At 35.3% G+C, this 18,321-nt stretch overlaps 1 protein-coding gene across 4 annotated transcripts in view; it reads left to right on the plus strand.

Moving 5' to 3' along the window:
- The first annotated feature begins 6,740 nt into the window (after window positions 1–6,740).
- Window positions 6,741–18,321, plus strand: part of rexo1.L (REX1, RNA exonuclease 1 homolog L homeolog) — a 34,549-nt gene continuing 22,968 nt past the window's right edge. For 3 of the 4 annotated variants that reach the window (XR_001934976.2, XR_001934977.2, XM_018254490.2), the window contains exons 1-4: window positions 6,741–6,970; window positions 11,008–12,530; window positions 15,589–15,681; window positions 17,593–17,827. Coding sequence is in view for 2 of the 4 variants with exons in the window: in XM_018254490.2 (XP_018109979.1) it covers window positions 6,835–6,970; window positions 11,008–12,530; window positions 15,589–15,681; window positions 17,593–17,827 (1,987 nt within the window). In the remaining 2 variants the exon portion in view is untranslated. The remainder of the gene's footprint in view (window positions 6,971–11,007; window positions 12,531–15,588; window positions 15,682–17,592; window positions 17,828–18,321) is intronic. The other variant, XM_018254481.2, reaches the window with a different exon arrangement.

An 18,321-nucleotide genomic window follows, 5' to 3' on the forward strand; every position in this document is an offset into this window, starting at 1 on the left:
CATTTCATTTCTTTTGTAACACAATATATGGCAAACATTCCTCCTGTGATTGATGCCAGATGTGTCTATGCAGTGGCTTCCTACGACCCTTTGGTCCAGTTGGGTCTGGCAGATGTAAGCCTTGACTTCCATAGTTGATCAATCACGAATCATCTGTATAGAATCAGGGAATTGCACCAGTATATGTATTATCAATGCCATTTTTAAGGCCCCTGGTCACTTTGCAGTTACCCTGATACAGAACAATCGTACTTTAGTCCATACAGTGTGAAACGAAGGTGTGACTTGAATAAGCAATAAACACCACAGTCGTTGGCAGGCTCTTGGAAAACTGCAGACTTTCAGTAATGGAACCAGACAAAGGCAAATTTAAAAAGATTGAGACACTTTGTAAAAAGTTCTTATAGTTCAGAATGAAAATAATTTTCATGAAATTATTGTTATCCTTCAGTTAAGTCATCCTGAATCACAGTCCGTATTACAAACAACTTTACTTCCGGAACCTGCACTTCTCCTTGAACGATGGTTCTCCTCTTCCATTGTCGATTGTCTCTTCCATAGTCTCACAGAATTTCGTCCATTTCGATCTATAGCTAGTGCAAAAGCTGCACTTATTTATTTAATCTAAACTACTATCACTGCCTTACCATGCCATTCTCATGAATATGATATTACACTGTATATTAAATATATCTCACATTCAAATAATGTCCTCCACAGTGAAATCACTTAAACCTTTTGTGAATACCAAAAAAACAAAATATTAACAAACATAAACTATGTATTCACATTCCCAATGGATAAAAAAAAACATTCATATGAGTCCATATAAAAAGTAGTTGTCCATTTTAACCTTTCCTTAAAAATGTTGTAAACAATATCTATTTCCTTGTTTCGGTATAATTACATGTGAAGGGAAACTTTATTAATATGTGTAATTAATTAATTCCTAGATTTAATTTTACTATGCACAGCAGATATATTAGACATGGAATCAAACAGTTCTCCTATTTTTGCAAATAGTTGTGAGAATATAGATTATCCTTAAATATCATGTTTGTAAGAAGCAAACAAAGTTAATTGTTTTCTCTGATGAAAGCACTTTTCTGTTATCTTGAGGTCTTCTTGTTTTCCATAATGTTTATAAGAATGGAGTCCAAACTAATTCAGAACAGTATCATAAAAAAAAAAAACATATGTCCCACCGTTCTCATGAGCTTTAATTATCAAAGGTCAACTATGTGACCTCATGTCATTTGATCCCAAAACCCATCTGTTCAAGACATTCTTAAAACCAAAGTTATCCACCTAATAAATCAGATATCGGTTATTAAAGCAAATAACTGTACAAAGTCAAAATAAGTGTATTCCATTTTGTAGACCACCTTAAACATCAGTCACAGTTAAATGTACCCTCAAGAACACTTAAATGATATCCATGTATGATATAGGAGTTGTATGTTCAAATAAAATGCTATTCCCAGCATTTGCCCCATGCTTTAATAAATCCTGTCTGCATTAAAGTTGACCGTTGTTCAAATAACACATCTTAAAAATATACCTCAAGGATGACATTTCTATAAAACTATCTTTCTAGATACATTTCGTACTTAAATGATCTAATCCCTTGCTGAACTACTCATCTCTGCAGGAAACCACTTCAAGGTTTTGACTACTATGATATTAATACTACAGTAGTATGGTACTATAGGTTAGATTTCTGACAATTTCAGAACAAAGGCTCATGGACATTACTTTTTCCCTGTTATGAATAAAAAAACAATTCTGAGCTTGAATTCATATATCACAACAATAACCAACCAAACCTAAACTTATATATTTACAGTTCATAATCTTTATAGTTATTATTAATAATATAATGGATCCATATTCATCATTTCCATGGTTATTAAACATATACATCTTACAATATATCTTTGACAGTTTCAAATATTTTATCACATGACTGGCCAGGTCATATAATAATCCAAACTATCAAAGGTTTATAAGATGTATATAGAGTACTCTTTAAATTTTTTCCCTTATCCTAATCATATCAATACGTACGTTATCATGTATGTTTAAAAAAAATTGCCAATTCATTGACCTGCGCAGGATTTCCGTATGTGCACCTAAAAAAATAAAAGTTATGCATAGTGTAGTCAACTAAGACCAAATTAGTTGATGTTAGAGATTATTACATTACTACCATGCAAACATGCTCATGTTAGTCTTTACATTTTCCAATGTAAAAATAATTTTCACACCAATCTACATATCATGCACGCTTTCCCCCATTATGTACTACAAGAAAGCTTCTCCTTTATATCCTCTTTATCCATGATGCTTTAATGTGGAAAAGGAATCCATATCCTACAATAATCATAACAAGTTAGAGCACATTTCATTTAACAAACAAAAAGTTACTGGTCTCAAAATTCTTTAGTCCTTCATGAAATGTATCTTTCCAACATTTACATATCCTGTTACAAATAACTCAGGGTCTAAGCTTTAGCCTTTACTTTCTTGTGAATCCCACTATCAAATGCTTTTGTTCCAATGCTTCCTGCCTCACACTTAAATTTGTTATATTTTTATGTGAAAACATGTGAAACATACAAATCCCATTATATACTAAGATGTATTTAATCTTTTAGCTCTGTACTTATTCAGCAAAGGTAAGTGAAATAATTGCATCATTTGCAAATATACCAAAAAATCACTGTAATTAGTGTCCCTAAATTTATTAGCAATTTACATGGAAATATAATGCAGTATTTAGGAAATAAGATTTGTCTATCTGCCCCCCTTTTATACTGTAGACATATGTTCATTACATAAACACCATGTTCTGGTTGAACAGTTATGTAAATCACTCAGTGGTGTAACCTGAGTATTACTAGTATGCTCTTTAGAGCCAAATCTTACAATTTAGAATATTCAATGTATAAATTTATAATTTGGGAAAAACCAAGTCAACATCTAAACATTTGTGAATCTGATTTGATTATAAAACATCAACATCAGTCCCACTTGAAGTTCTATGGATATTACTATTTAAGATATTTAGATCAGTGGAAGCAAAATATCCTCTTTGTTCTGGTTAAAAAAAAACATAACATGACACCCAAGGATGGGGGTGGGTAGATTGGAATCCAGACATGAAAACAGTGCTGGTGCCAAGATGCACCAAATTGTTTTGAAACTTACAAAAAATCATTCTCAACTTACTCACTGGATTTCCTTTAAATCTTCCCAGTCTTTCTTATAACCAATACAACATTTGGTTATAAATTATAAAAAGTTACCTTCTAATGTTTAGGCTATATACAAAATATAGCTCTACAGAACCCATCCTGCATATAGATACAGTTTAAGCTAGACAATAAATCATGATACAATATTGATATTTATAATTCCACTGACAAAATAGCTATTTAATAATCTTAAACTGGCATTTGTCTAAAGAGCGAGTTGGGAGTAGAAGATATTCTACAGTATAAAACAGTTAATACATATTAAACTTCACTTTTCCTGCTAAATAGTAAAAAAAACATTACGATCGTTACTGCATATTTCCATGTAAATATTTCTTTCTTTAAAATTGTATCCAATCATATTTATTTACTCACACTTTCTCAAAGCTTTAAAAAATAAGTACTAATATTTCTCTAGTCCTATTCAGTAATTATTCCTTGTTTTCATTAACAAAGAGTAACTCCTTTTGTCTTCAGCCCTAGGTCTTTTGCAAGGACAGACTGGTCTTTCTATGGGACATTGGGAGTGGCCATTCTGTGCATCTAGTTGCTTCACCTGAACTTTCTCATTTATCAGCCCGGAATTTTTATCAGTATGATATATTTTCCGTTTTAAACGTTTCATTCTATAACATCGTTTTTCATAATGCCCAAGACGATGACAGAAATTACAAGTAGAATATTTATAATTCTGTGTTTTGGCTTTATGTAACTGGCATATTTCCCTGATCACATGCTTGTTTGAGGGGTCTGAGCTCTGCAGTACAAGATGTCTCCTATACTTATCAATGTAAGTGGCTGCCTCTGTAAGAGTGTTAAACATTGAAGCACGGACAACAGCTCCTGTATCTAAGTATTGAAACTTCTTTACAAAAACTCTCACCATTTCTTCAGGAACTTGATCTTCTTTAATACCCATAACCAGCCTGTATGCTTGCTCAAATATACCCATAAACACAAAGGGGTCATCGTCTATGGAGGTCTTCAGATCATTAAGCAGTGCAGTGTTAAAAAACTCTTCTCCATTAATTATATAATTAAGTTGCAAAAGCCTCTCCCTTCTAGAGCCATATATTAGATTCCCGTCTATATCAATCCCTGGCTCAGTCACTGGTATTGATAACCTATGGCAAATCTGTATTGGCACCCAAAGTTTAAACCCTTTGTTTTTTTGTTCCTCACTTAAATCATATTTCTCTATATGAGATTCAAATAGATCAGAAATCATGAGGACATTTAACTTGGGGTTGAAATGTGGAATCTCTTTCACAATTTTAAATAACTGTTTATTAATTTTTAATTGCAGTTTTGCCCTGTTATAGTCTAATTCTGGATTATTGAGATCCGGAACCAACATGGATCTCTGTTCCTTTGTAATAACCGAAACCTGGTTATTCCTTTGCAAAACTGACTCTATCTCTGACAGTCTAAGTTCATGCTTAGAAATTTCCTTAGCCAGACAGTCATTGCTAACTCTGTCACATTCTACTTCTCTCTTATCTGGAGCAGTAATCTTTTCTACATCATTTTCCTTCCTCTCTGAGCACATTAAAGTATTAAACGTTTTCACTAATAGCATTACATTCTGGATTTTATGTTTCAATCTGGAAAATGAAATATCTTTTCTCTCTACCAACACATTAGCATTCATACATTGAGTATACAGATCTGACCATATCTCTGCATCAGACATAACACTATGAGGGATATCAAACTTGAATTTGCTCTTATTAGCCAAATTATCAAGAAAATCCATACTCACCGGAAAGCAGAATCTTTCTCACTGCGTCCGCAATTATGTCAATGCCTGTAATACTTACCCAAAATACTTCTAGGTTCTTTTACTCATATAGACATCTGGAAGCTTTAGTTCAGCTACACCCTCCTGTCCCCCTTTTGAAGCTGACAGAATGTGTATATGTGTAGTGTCCAGGTCTATAATCTGACTAGGCTCGCCATCTGTTAGAAACTATTGTCTTATTAATAATTTGTATAAGTTCTATGGTCGATAAACACAACTCACCAAGGTGATATTTAAATATATTTAATGTGTAGAAAATGTGTTACACAAAATACATACAAATTAACAAATACCTAGCCAGTCAAATGCTCTATTGACAGCCTACCAAAATAATATGTATGTATCAATATGTTGTATAAAAGTTTTGTGTATGTCTGTATTATGTGAGAGTCAGTGTGTGTCTGTGTGTGTGACTGTGTCCAGTGTGAGAGCGAACTTCTCTTTGTTCAGGAATTTATTCAAAATCTGTGAGATACACCTCCCCCAGCCTACCCATAAGACATTCCATACGTTTCCTGTAACCTAATCCATTTGATTTAGGGAATAAATAGAGTATGGGAACCAATGTGTGAAGGATGTGTGAATGACAAGTCATGAGTGCACAAATGAAACATATTCAAACTTAATCAATACTGGAATATAACCATTTTTCCAATACCCAATATTTAACATCCCCCAAGCACAGTGGTACTTAACACAGCTGGCACTTAAGGTAATGCCTGCAGTGAGTTGGTTGTGTTGGTCACAGTAGGCTGAACCCTACCTGGTTCAAGTGATTGTCATAGGAATGTATCAGTCAGTGTCACATTAATGTACATTGTAATAAAATTTTTGGTCTTCTTAAAAAATGCTCATTTTTATTTCAACATAAATTATTTCTCAGGTTAACTGTGTACTGTACACTTGTGTTCTAATTGTCTTTAACGTCACAAATCACAAACTGCAGGAACATCCACGGTTTTCACTCCATGTCTTTGGAACCAAAAAGTAATGTAGCACACATGTATAATTCACACAGAAGATAGCAGAATATATATTTATATAATACACAAAAGCCATGAATATCCTGTAAATTATATCCTTATAAACGGTGAGTTCTGATGTCATCAGTTATAAACGGTGAGTTCTGATGTCATTTCTGTCACATGACTCATTGAAACTTGTGTATTATAATAAATAAAGTAACCCCAGTTGTAAAATATGAGGATATTAGAAGTTACCTTGGAGTTCCATGACCTGTATAAAAACACCCGGTTTTTATATGGTCATGAAACTCCTCGGTGACTTATAATATCCTTATATTTTACAAGAGGGGGTACTTTATTCACTATATATTTTATGAAGAGGTTTGTAAAGAAAATGACATGTATACATGTGTACCCCAGCACTTTCAGTTTTACATCTTGAGTTACACAGCTGTCCGTCTCATTGTGAATCGCAACTCCAGTATCCTCAGTCAGAAGGTGTGGACGACTAAGAACGCTGGAAATTGTTGTTCACGACCTTTGTCAAAACGACAAAATATTCAAAATGACAAACCGACGCTATCATTTCATCAACTGGGATGGAGTGGTGACTGATCTAACAAAATCAGATACACTAGGCTACAGCAACATATTTTGAAAATAAAACCCTAATCCGATTCTCATTTAACCGTACAGGCATACCAAGTAGACAGCCCAGTTTGAGGACCCAGTTAATCCCGCCCCTGAGCCTTAAATATCCAAGATGGCGGCGGTCTGTTTGTCCCGGTGACCAGATACCGTGGATGATAGGATGCTGAAGAATACCGGCTACTTCCGGGGGCTCGAATGTCCATTTAGGGAGTGTTGCCGGCGCCCGTACTGTCACTTTAGGCACCGGGGGAGGGCGGCCGGGAACGTATTTACTGAAGAGGCCCAAGTCGGGGCGGGTGAGCAGTTTCATTTTGCTGTTGGAAAAATTCAAAGTGCCAGACTTCAATGTAACTGTACCCTTAAGAAGATGGACCTCTTTGTGTTGACAGCTGTTTGCGTAACATTACATATTCTGTGTGCTACTATGTGTGCTATTGACAAACACAATTAAATCCTTTGTTGTGTTGCAATTTGGACGAACACAATGCAGTCACGAATTACTCCCACAATACAGTTTGAGTCCCTTTGTGCTTTCATATGCTGCAAGGAGAAATAAACAGCAGTCTATTTTGCCACTAGTTCCCGGGCTTCTCCTTTTGTTATATTTATTTGAGTGCCTACCTCTATAGGTTGAGTACCATTATCAACTGGTGAGCTGTATTGTCACCATTAAGTGTTAAATCAATAAACCTGGAAGTCTTAGGTTTTTACATCTCTGAAAAAGCTATCATTTTAAGGGATAGCATAGCTGCCATTACAGTGGGTTAAATATATTCTGGTCAAAGTTGTTAAGCACGCTACTATACACATTGGCTGGCAAGCTCTTTTGTTAGGCAGTTGCCAGATAGGACAGGCCAGAAAGAGTTAATCACTTTGACTGATGACAATATTGCTTTAATGTGACCTTGTCCATGGTTCCGAGTATATTGCTACCCGTAAGTGTTACTCTTGACCTGAATTTAGGGAAGAGTGTTGTTCCTTTGTTGAAAATTGTACAAAGGCCAGTTGTGAGTGTGTGTGTGTGTATATATATATATATATATATATATATAGATATATAATCTGTGCTGGCTTCTCAAGGAGTAGCATATATAAACAAGTTCACAACCTTATGGAATTTGAGCTGTGAGCTGCGGTGCTAGAAAGTGATTTATTACTGTTACCACTTGTCCATAAAATACTCTTGGTTGTAGGGTACAGCAATAAGCAATAGGAATAGATTGTGTATTTTTAGATTATTTTGAAGTCTGCATGGAGCCCGTAGAAAGTTGCATCATTATTTAGAGGTTGTCAGTGTATGTGTGAATGAGAGAGATATTGCATTTGTTGGCAGTTTCCTGTTGATAGCGTGTGTAAATATTTCCCGGAATGCATGCTTAAACTGTTGCCATTGATTAGTCATTTCTGTATTTTGACTTTTTCATGAGAAACTGCCTATACAAAACAAAAATATGCTGTAATAAACCTGGTATTCACTTTCTAGTTGTTTTCAGATAGATCACCAGAAATAACTACTTTTTCCAATAATTTTCTGTTTTCTATGTGTCACTGTTTTTCTAACATTGAAGTGTAAAGTGTAATTTTTCACCTTATAAAGCAGCTCTTGGAGGGGGATTGCCGACCCTGTAAACTGTTCTAAATTGATACATTTAGTTGATACATTTCTTATCTTTGTCCCTGCTGAGCAGAATCCTTGAGTTTCATTACAGGCAGCTGTTAGAATTGATACAATAGTTGCTTATACTCCAGAGATGCTGTTGAGAAATGTATTGACTAAATGTTGCAAAACAGTTTATAGTCTGCACCTGCATTACTGAAATGCCAGACTGAAACACCAGAGACAGGAACATTCAACTTTAAACTTAGATTTTGGAAAAACAGTAAAAAATAAATAATGAAAAGTAATTCTTCTGGGGAACAATCTGAATACAACTGAACTGAAAAAAAGTGTTTGGAATGTGAACAACCCCTTTAAGAAGCAAGTTTATATGCTTTGATCATGGATTGTGAGGATACAAACGGTGGTGCCAGTTTATCACCCAGTGAGAAAAATCTTCAACCTTTCTGGTGTACTTACCTACAAAGTGTGGCCCTCAATGTTCTCCTGCTTCTATGTGTCCATTGCACTGGCTTGAGCAGGGCATATGCATAATAAACTAAATTCTAGTTCTCATGGGCCTGCCTCTGGCAGTGCATGCGACACATTGGAGCAGGGAAAAACATGGTGGTTCTACACCGGGCAGGAATATATCCTCTGCCAGCCCAGGGTAAATATCACAGATTTTAGTTACTAGTCAGTTTCTATTTGTTAGGCACTTCTCCAATGTATTTAACTTGTGTTCTTTAGAAATAGTTATCTGGTACTTTGCATACTATTATATATATATAATAATTGTTCTGAAAGTACCCACACTCTTCCTCCCACGATTTATGCTGGGTGCTTTGGTCAATTGTAATGTACAGCCTTCAAAGTGGACCAGCACTCCAGTGATATTTTTTCAATCAAATATTTTCATTCAAGCATCACTTGTGTATCCAATGTTTCAGCCCGCACCCTGACTATTTGGACTATGGTCCATAGATTATTTTTTACTGCTTAATTTGTTGTTCTGTGCACATATTAATACCGTACTTTTTTTTTTTTTTTTTTTTTAAAGATCTGTGATATAATTGAGAGGAGAAAAGAGAGATTTCTTTTACAATCCATTCAAAACTCTGTGTGAATTGAATAAATAGTAGATATAGCATTATATAGCATGACTTTTAGAAGAGGTTCTCTCTCCACATCACTACCGCAGTCTGGATGGTTAAGAGTAATGCTGTGCTGTTAATGGCTTTGGGAATATGCCACATATGCTATCAAACCTAGGGCACATATAGATTGTTTTTTTTACTTTAAAATGAAGCTTGTGTTCTCTAGGTGATTATTACTTCTGGAGAACTCTGTGACATTTCAAATTCATGTCAGCAGAAATAAACTTTTGTATATTAAAGTAAAATAATGATTTGCTGGTGTATTGTGTAATATAGGGCTTCCCCTCATTCGGCAAATTACATGTCAACCTTATTTATAATTCTAGTATAATTTTACTGATATAAATGGTAAGATTTTGAATTTATTTTTCTTTAGAGTTTCCCACTGGAAGATGGGGTTGAGGGGGCAGGTGATAGGGCTGAAAAATCTTTACATAAATATCAAGCAAATATTTTTTTCAATTTTTTATAGATTTGCATTGGGTGTTTTGTCCTAAATCTAGAATGATAGCAAGTTTTTGTCCTGGAAATTGTAATGCACTCAAACTTTAGAGCCAGCACTATGTATTCTACCTTGCCTGGTTAAACAGTCTTATGTAAGTTTTATGGATATTATTACTCTCATATCCAGAAGACCTGCATCCTCTGGCATAACTGAAACCTACAAAGAGTGTCTCACAAAATATGTACAGTAACTTTCATAAGCCACAAACAAACTAACAAGTAAATCAAGTAGCATTGCAGTATTCTTGCTTCCAATGGACATTATGGGGATTCTATCTGTCAGACCTTTCTCTCTCCCCAAGCTGAACATTGTCCAATATATAAATCCCCTCTATAATTCCTTTTTTGAGCCTTTTTTTTTTTTTTTTTAAATCTTTTTACACATCTCCACTCTCCTGCCCCACGTTCCACCTCTTCTATAAGACAAATATAGTGAAACTACAATTGAATGCAAAGAAGCTTTATATCCCAATTTTCAACATTAGTTCAACTAAGCAGGATTATCCCACATGGCTATTGTTTTATTTAAGAAATATCTATGAAACTAGTCACATTCTACTTGTTGGCCCTATGCTATGAGCAAGGTTAAAAAACATCAGTCCGTCAAATCTCTCTGTATAGTGGCCTACTTTTGCTCAAAGCCTAAAAACTGCAACAGGTTAAATGGGGGGTATATACTCTGACTTCTGAGTATATCGCACTTTTTTTTAACTTTTATTTTCATATTGTGCCCTATTTGGTGGAGGAAAACACAGAAACAGTTAATGCATTTTGCCTTTTGATTTAATTTAAATGTTCAGCACAATCCTTAAATATTAAGCTAATGTTGAATATAGGGATGCACTGCCTTTTTAAAACACCTAAAGATGTCTTGCCATGAGCATGCACCTGCTGACTTAATTATCCTCTAGTACAAAACACATCAGTAAAGAGTTTTTCTTTTTAAACAGATGCTATGAGACATGCCATTTGTGTATTTGAGGTCTCTCGATAACAGGTTTATGAATAATAGCTCACCCCATAACTGTATTTGTGGTTTGGGTCCTAGCTTACCAAAATGACCTTTATGTTTCAGAATATGACCCATACAGTCCAGAGCTTTCAACTGTGCCAAGTAGTGCTAATGATGAAGTACTGGGAGCTATTTCTGACCCAAGATTGGATATTCTGGAGCTGGAAAGAGTCAACAAAGCTATTGAGGCAGTAAAGAGTGAAGTGGAGAGAGAACAAAGAAAATATAAGGAGTTACTTGAGACAAATAAGGAGTACAATGCGTCCCCAAGCTTCCCTTCAGAGACTGATGCGTATTCTCCAATGGAATACAACCCAGGAAGCTGCAGAAATGGTACAACAGACTACAATCCCACACCGCTGTCAAAACCAGACAAAGTATTTTGCAAATATACCCTGAACGATTCTGGTGAAGGGAACAGCAAGGGTAGGTTTATGGAGTATGTTCCAACTGCAGTTGCACCGGTCTCTAAATACAAAACAAACAAGTATGTAATTGATAATTCTAAACCACCTACAGACCTAGAATATGACCCCATGTCTAACTACTCAGCTAGACTTTTAAGCAAAGAGAGAGAGCACAAAGGGACCAAAAGATGCAGACTGGAAAATCAGGAAGAAATGTACTCTCCAACAGTCAAGAAGGTTTGCAGCAAAGTCTCTGAAAATGTAGTTGAAGCTCAGTTTTCGGATTCTGATGAGGAAAATGAATCCCAGTATTCTCCAATTCAAGACAGAAAACGTACATCCAAAATGAAAGAGGAAGTCTTGCCCATAGAGAGAGCCATCAAAGCTGGTGAAAAAAACAGGAGTTCTGGAGAAATGAAGGAAATGGCTGTACAGTACAATATGGAAGATATTGACCAACTGGTTAATACTATCCAAAGCAAGGTTTCATTTGTTAGCAAGAGTGGCTCAGCCAAGGAGGAGAAGAAAGGGAAAGTACATAATTTTGTAAAAAAAAAAACTGATACAGACACTGGTATTAATAAAGCTGATAAAGAACCTGTTCCACCAAAACAAAAAACAGAGACCCGAAAAACAGAGAAGGTTAAATCCAAAAATCATAAAACAGACAAGAACATTTCAGTTAAACCCTCTGTAGACTCAAATAAAAAGAAGTTGGAAAAAAAGTTCAGCAAAGAGAAACCAGTTAAATTTGAAAAGGATGCAAAGGGTGATGTGAAAAATGGAAAATATAATACAAAGGTTACAAAGAGTGAAACGGCAGAAAAGTCTAAGACATCTAAAGGACTTCTAAAGGCTAAGTCAAAGCAAAGGTCCCTCAGTCATGTGGATTTATTTGGGGATGAGAGTAGTGAGGAGGATATCAAAGAGAAAAAAAAACGGTCACGTGATTCTAGAGCAGGTTCCAATAAAGGAGGGCATAGGGACACCGAGGAGCATTGCAGTATGCAGAATAGCAAGGTTCTGCAAAGACCTTCTACATCATCTGAAGATGAGATTGATTACTCACTGGTAGAAAAAGAGGCGGATTCTGACTCTGATCCAATGGAGGAGTGTCTGCGGGTATTTTATGAGTCTCAAGATGTAAAGACTGAGGACAAGGGCAGAATGGCAAACCAGGTAATCTAGTTACATTTGTTAAAGAATTTAGGTTGCTTTAGCCACAACCTAGGCAACCACCTGTTTATACAGGTAGAATAGCAAGAAAAACCCTAAAATATATATATATATATATATATATATATATATATATATATATATATATATATATATATATATATATATATATATATATATATATATCCTCCCAGGAAGAAGCCGCACTGCTCAGGACTCAGAAAAATATAGTCGTTTATTTAGAAAACGAACGTTTCGGCTGCGACATCAGCCTTTGTCAAAGTTACACAGGTACAAACATACTACCCTAAATACCCAGGTTCTGGCGCGAAAAACCCAAGAACCCTCCCACAGTGACGTGTTCCCATGTAATTATTCTAATTAAATACATCCCCCAATAATACAAATCATTTATATAGTGATATATATATATATATATATATATATATATATATATAATATATATATATATATATATATATATATATATATATATATATATATATATATATATATATATATATATATATATATATATATATATATATATAGTCTGTGTGAAACGACCGCACTCTGTAGACCGGACTTAGTGTAATTCCTGTGGGTGCAGGGTCCAAAAATTCATATATAGATTTGCTCATAGGATCCGCACACCAAAATTCTTTCATCAAAATTCAGTGCTTTATTCAGTACATAGATCCGACGTTTCGGCCCACATATCCTTGAAAAAGGCCCTAATGTGGGCCGAAACGTCGGATCTATGTACTGAATAAAGCACTGAATTTTGATGAAAGAATTTTGGTGTGCGGATCCTTATGAGCAAATCTATATATATATATATATATATATACAAACATACTACCCCTAAATACCCAGGTTCTGGCGCGAAAAACCCAAGAACCCTCCCACAGTGACGTGTTCCCATGTAATTATTCTAATTAAATACATCCCCAATAATACAAATCATTTATATAGTGATATATATATATATATATATATATATATATATATATATATATATATATATATATATATATATATATATATATATATATATATATATATATATATATATATATATATATATATATATAGTCTGTGTGAAACGACCGCACTCTGTAGACCGGACTTAGTGTAATTCCTGTGGGTGCAGGGTCCAAAAATTCATATATAGATTTGCTCATAAGGATCCGCACACCAAAATTCTTTCATCAAAATTCAGTGCTTTATTCAGTACATAGATCCGACGTTTCGGCCCACATATCCTTGAAAAAGGCCCTAATGTGGGCCGAAACGTCGGATCTATGTACTGAATAAAGCACTGAATTTGATGAAAGAATTTTGGTGTGCGGATCCTTATGAGCAAATCTATATATCTATATATATATATATATATATATATATATATATATATATATATATATATATATATATATATATATATATATATATATATATATATATATATATATATATATATATATATATATATATATATATATATATTTATTTCTAAAATATCCAAAAGTTTGTATCAATGAGTACCTTAACATTAGTTAATGCATTGTCCTTTAATGTATGCTGGGGTAGACCAATAAGGACAGTTTGAAAGATTTGAAGTGCTAGAACTAGAAACAAGAAAATAAATTGGAGATATGTTACTAAATACAAATTTTACTTAATAACATTTCTGGGTTTAAGGTATGAGAAAGCATGTTGCTTTCCAGCAGGGGTCCTCAGCCTTTTTTTTTTTTTACCTGTGAGCCACATTTCAGTTGGGGAGCAGCACAAGCATGACAAAAGGTCTTAGGGGGTACCAAATGCCTGATGTGGCCTGGCAGTCTAAGGGAGGCTCCATTTTGCAGTACATTTGACTCCAAGCCAAGAATTTAAAAAATAAGCACTTGATTTTTTAGGCCACTGGGAGCAACATGTTGCTCTTGAGTCACTGGCTAGGGATCACTGCATTAAAGCTCTGGCATATACACAATTTAATAAGAAGATAAATTACCTTAAGGTTATCACACTCTTGGATGGCCTTTTGTAAAAGGCACTCAAGCCCTCTGATGTAGGGACTCGGCACCTATAGCTAACGAATTTACTGCCTACTCTCTTCAACATAGCTGATTGTACTTAGTAGCCTTCCAATAGGCTGCTCACCTGTTTTAAATCACCTGTCAGTGGCAAGTTTGGTATGACAACAATTCCCAAAGCTACATTTGAATATGTAGGCAAACATGCCAGTTTTGCTGTGTAATGCTGCTGATTGAATCCAAATATTGTGATGGCCACATTTAAAGTAACCGTTCAGTGTAAAAATAAAAAATGGGTAAATAGGCTGTGCAAAATTTTAAATTTTCCAATATAGTCATAAATGTTCATCTATAAAGGCTGGAGTGAATGGATATCTAACATAATAGCCAGAACTCAACTTCCTGCTTTACATTTCTCTAACTCTAAGTGAGTGACTTCAAGGGGTGCACATGGGACATAGTTGTTCAGTTAGTTTGCTTTTGAGCCTTAGCATGTAGTTCAGATTTAAAAGCGAATGGTTATGACCAATATGCCCCCCCCCCCCTCAAGTCACAGATTGGTTACTGACTGGTAACCAATAAGAGAGCTGCAAAGCAGGAACTTGGGTTCTGGCTATTATGCTAGAAATCCACACACTCCAGCCGTTCCACATTTTTGACTAAGTAACTACAGTATGTTGAAAACATTTACTCGGTTTTTTTTTCTACACTGAACATTATTTTAAAGAGCCCTACCTTATTTATTGAGATCATATAGCTCAGATATCTTCTAATAGATTATAATGGGTAATAATCTCAAGTATTTAGTTATAAAATTCTTACATTTGTCAATAGTGTTTACCTTTATAGATTAGAGTTGGGGTTAGAGCATTTGTGCTTTCACTGTATTTATGGAAGTGCCACCTGGGATAAACTTCAAGTCTAATTCAGAGTTATAACTCCAGTTTCATTTGAGATAGGCTATAGTCTGCTAGTCATATTTTGAGTCAATTTTAACTTTATATACACCCCATTTTGTTCTATGGCAGCCTCAAGTGCAAAGCAAGATATCAGAAGAGACTTTTACCACTTTATTTCCTGGACAAAAGAGGAGAATTTCTCATGTCACCAACCCACCTAATGTAAGTATTTTTTGTAAATTTGGCCATTTTCAAATTTGAAATGAATGATAATGATTCTAAGCTGGTGGTCGCTTAAAGGAACAGTAACACCAAAAAATTAAAGTGTTTTAAAGTAATGAAAATATCATGTACTGTTGCCCTGCACTGGTAAAACTGATCTGTTTACTTCAGAAACAATACTATAGTTCATATAAACAAGCTGCTGTGTAGCAATGGCGGAAATTGAAAAACGGCTACATGGCACAGGTTAACTAATGGATAATAGATAACACCATTAGACAGACAGAGCTTATCTGCTACCTGCTGTGTAATCTGAGCCTTTTCTCCTTTGAATGGCTGCCCCCATTGCTACACATCAGCTTATTTATATAAACAATAGTAGTGTTTCTTAAAGGGATACTGTCATGGGGAAAAAATTTTTTTTCAGAATTAATCAGTTAAAAGTGCTGCTCCAGCAGAATTCTTCACGGAAATCCATTTCTCAAAAGAGCAAACAGTTTTTTTGATATTCAATTTTGAAATCTGACATGGGGCTAGACATATTGTCAATTTCCCAGCTGCCCCAAGTCATGTGACTTGTGCTCTGATTAAATCACTCTTTACTGCTGTATTGCAAGTTGGAGTGATATCGCCCCTCCCTTTCCACCCCCCCAGCAGCCAAACAAAAGAGCAATGGGAAGGTAACCAGATAACAGCTCCTTAACACAAGATAACAGCTGCCTGGTAGATCTAAGAACAACACTGAGACTTCTTCAGTTACATTGAGAAGGAAAAACAGCAGCCTGCCAGAAAGCATTTCTCTCCTAAAGTGCAGGCACAAGTCACATGACCAGGGGCAGCTGGGAAATTGACAAAATGTCTAGCCCCATGTCAGATTTCAAAATTGAATATAAGAATTTCAGTGCAGAATTCTGCTGGAGTAGCACTATTAACTGATGCATTTTGAAAAAAACATGTTTTCCGATGACAGTATCCCTTTAAGCAAACACAGCAGTTTTACAAGGGCAGGGCAACACTACATTATATTTTCATTACTTTAAAACACTTTTATTTTTTGACATTAGTGTTCCTTTAAGAAATAAATGCCCTGAATCTCCTCATACACAATTTCCTTTGGCACATGTGGCATTTTGTCACCAAACTGTCTGCAGAAGGTGCAGTATTGTATTAAAGACAATTGGTGCTACTGCATGTGTGCATACTAAAAAAAAAAAAAAAACTGTGTTACTTTTAAGTGATTATCATTTGTGGGTGGTGAGCCCCTTGGAGCCATGTTTTGACAGTAAATTCCAAAGTAAATTGGTTTTAAGTTAAACAGGGTAGTTCCACTTCAAATTTACTTTTGGTCTGATGAAAATGGGATATTCTGAGATAATTTTCAGTTGGTATCTTTTATATTTTGCATTTTTCTGTTTGGACTTCAACATCTATCTGGTTGCTAGGATCAAATCAGAGAGAGACTGGAAGATGAATACAAGGGGTGCTGAACAGAAATTAAAAAGTAACAATAACACTGTTGCCTCACAGCATTATACTCTTGTTTATTATGCAGAGCTGCAGAATATCTTGTGCATTATAGATACTTGTCTAAAATAATAGCATTTGTTTTGTGGCTCCTGGGTTCAGTGACCCACATTTGAAAGCTGACAAGAGGCAGAAGAGTCCATATATACACACACATATATATTTATTTATTTATTTATTTATTGGTGTTACGGGTCATTTAAAAGAGTTTGAGTCTGATACATGGGGAGGTTTAACTTAAAAACCTGGCATATGCTACAAAAAAAAGTATAGATCACTTACAGGGAGCTACTATCGAAACCTATGTATACTGCACATTTGAGCCCTTTACTTTTAAGATATCATTCCATAATTTATATGTGGTATATTGATTTTCCCTTCTAATAGGAAGAAGTTCCTAGCAAGCCTGTAAGCCTATCGTGCCGCCGCCCAACACCTCAAGAAATGTGCTATCTACGAATCCAGCGGGCACAGGAGCAGGCAATGCAGCTTCTTGCACAGCAGGAAGTAAAAAAGCTGACAAGCATTGCGCCTAAAACATCACTGTCGCAGCCAGGGGCAAAGAAGAGAATTGCACATGTGCCTGGTTTGCCCTCGCCTAATAATCAGGCAATTTCCCCAGGTAAACAATTGGTTTATTAATTGGTTTTGCTGCTCTTTAGAGCCTGTTATATCATATGACCCTGATTATTTTTTGTTTTTTTCTTCTTGAAATCTGACATATGCAAATATTTTTTTTATACTTATAGATATGGTTGTTGATGTAATGAAATATAAATCTAATTTTCCTTTTCGGAAATTGAAATGCCTGGGGATGTTGAGAAAATATATTGGCATATTTTCCTAAATTCTCAGTTAGAAAACTGTGTTGGATTTGCACAGACAGGGTGCGAGTCACAAACTGCCCTGGCCTATCTGTCTGTTCCCAGGACACCGAGGGACAGAGACACACGCTCAGTTTCAGGGAGATTTAACAAAGCACTCCATTCCACGGGCGATTTACATTATAGCCGACGGGAGGCAGTTCGGGGAGATTAGTCGCCCCGAAGAAGAGGAGATTTGCCCCGAATCTGAGCGCGTGTCTGCCCTGAAGTTGTTCCATTTTTATTCTCTGTG

The sequence above is a fragment of the Xenopus laevis genome, chromosome 1L (assembly GCF_017654675.1).
Source record: "Xenopus laevis strain J_2021 chromosome 1L, Xenopus_laevis_v10.1, whole genome shotgun sequence".
Taxonomy (NCBI): domain Eukaryota; kingdom Metazoa; phylum Chordata; class Amphibia; order Anura; family Pipidae; genus Xenopus; species Xenopus laevis.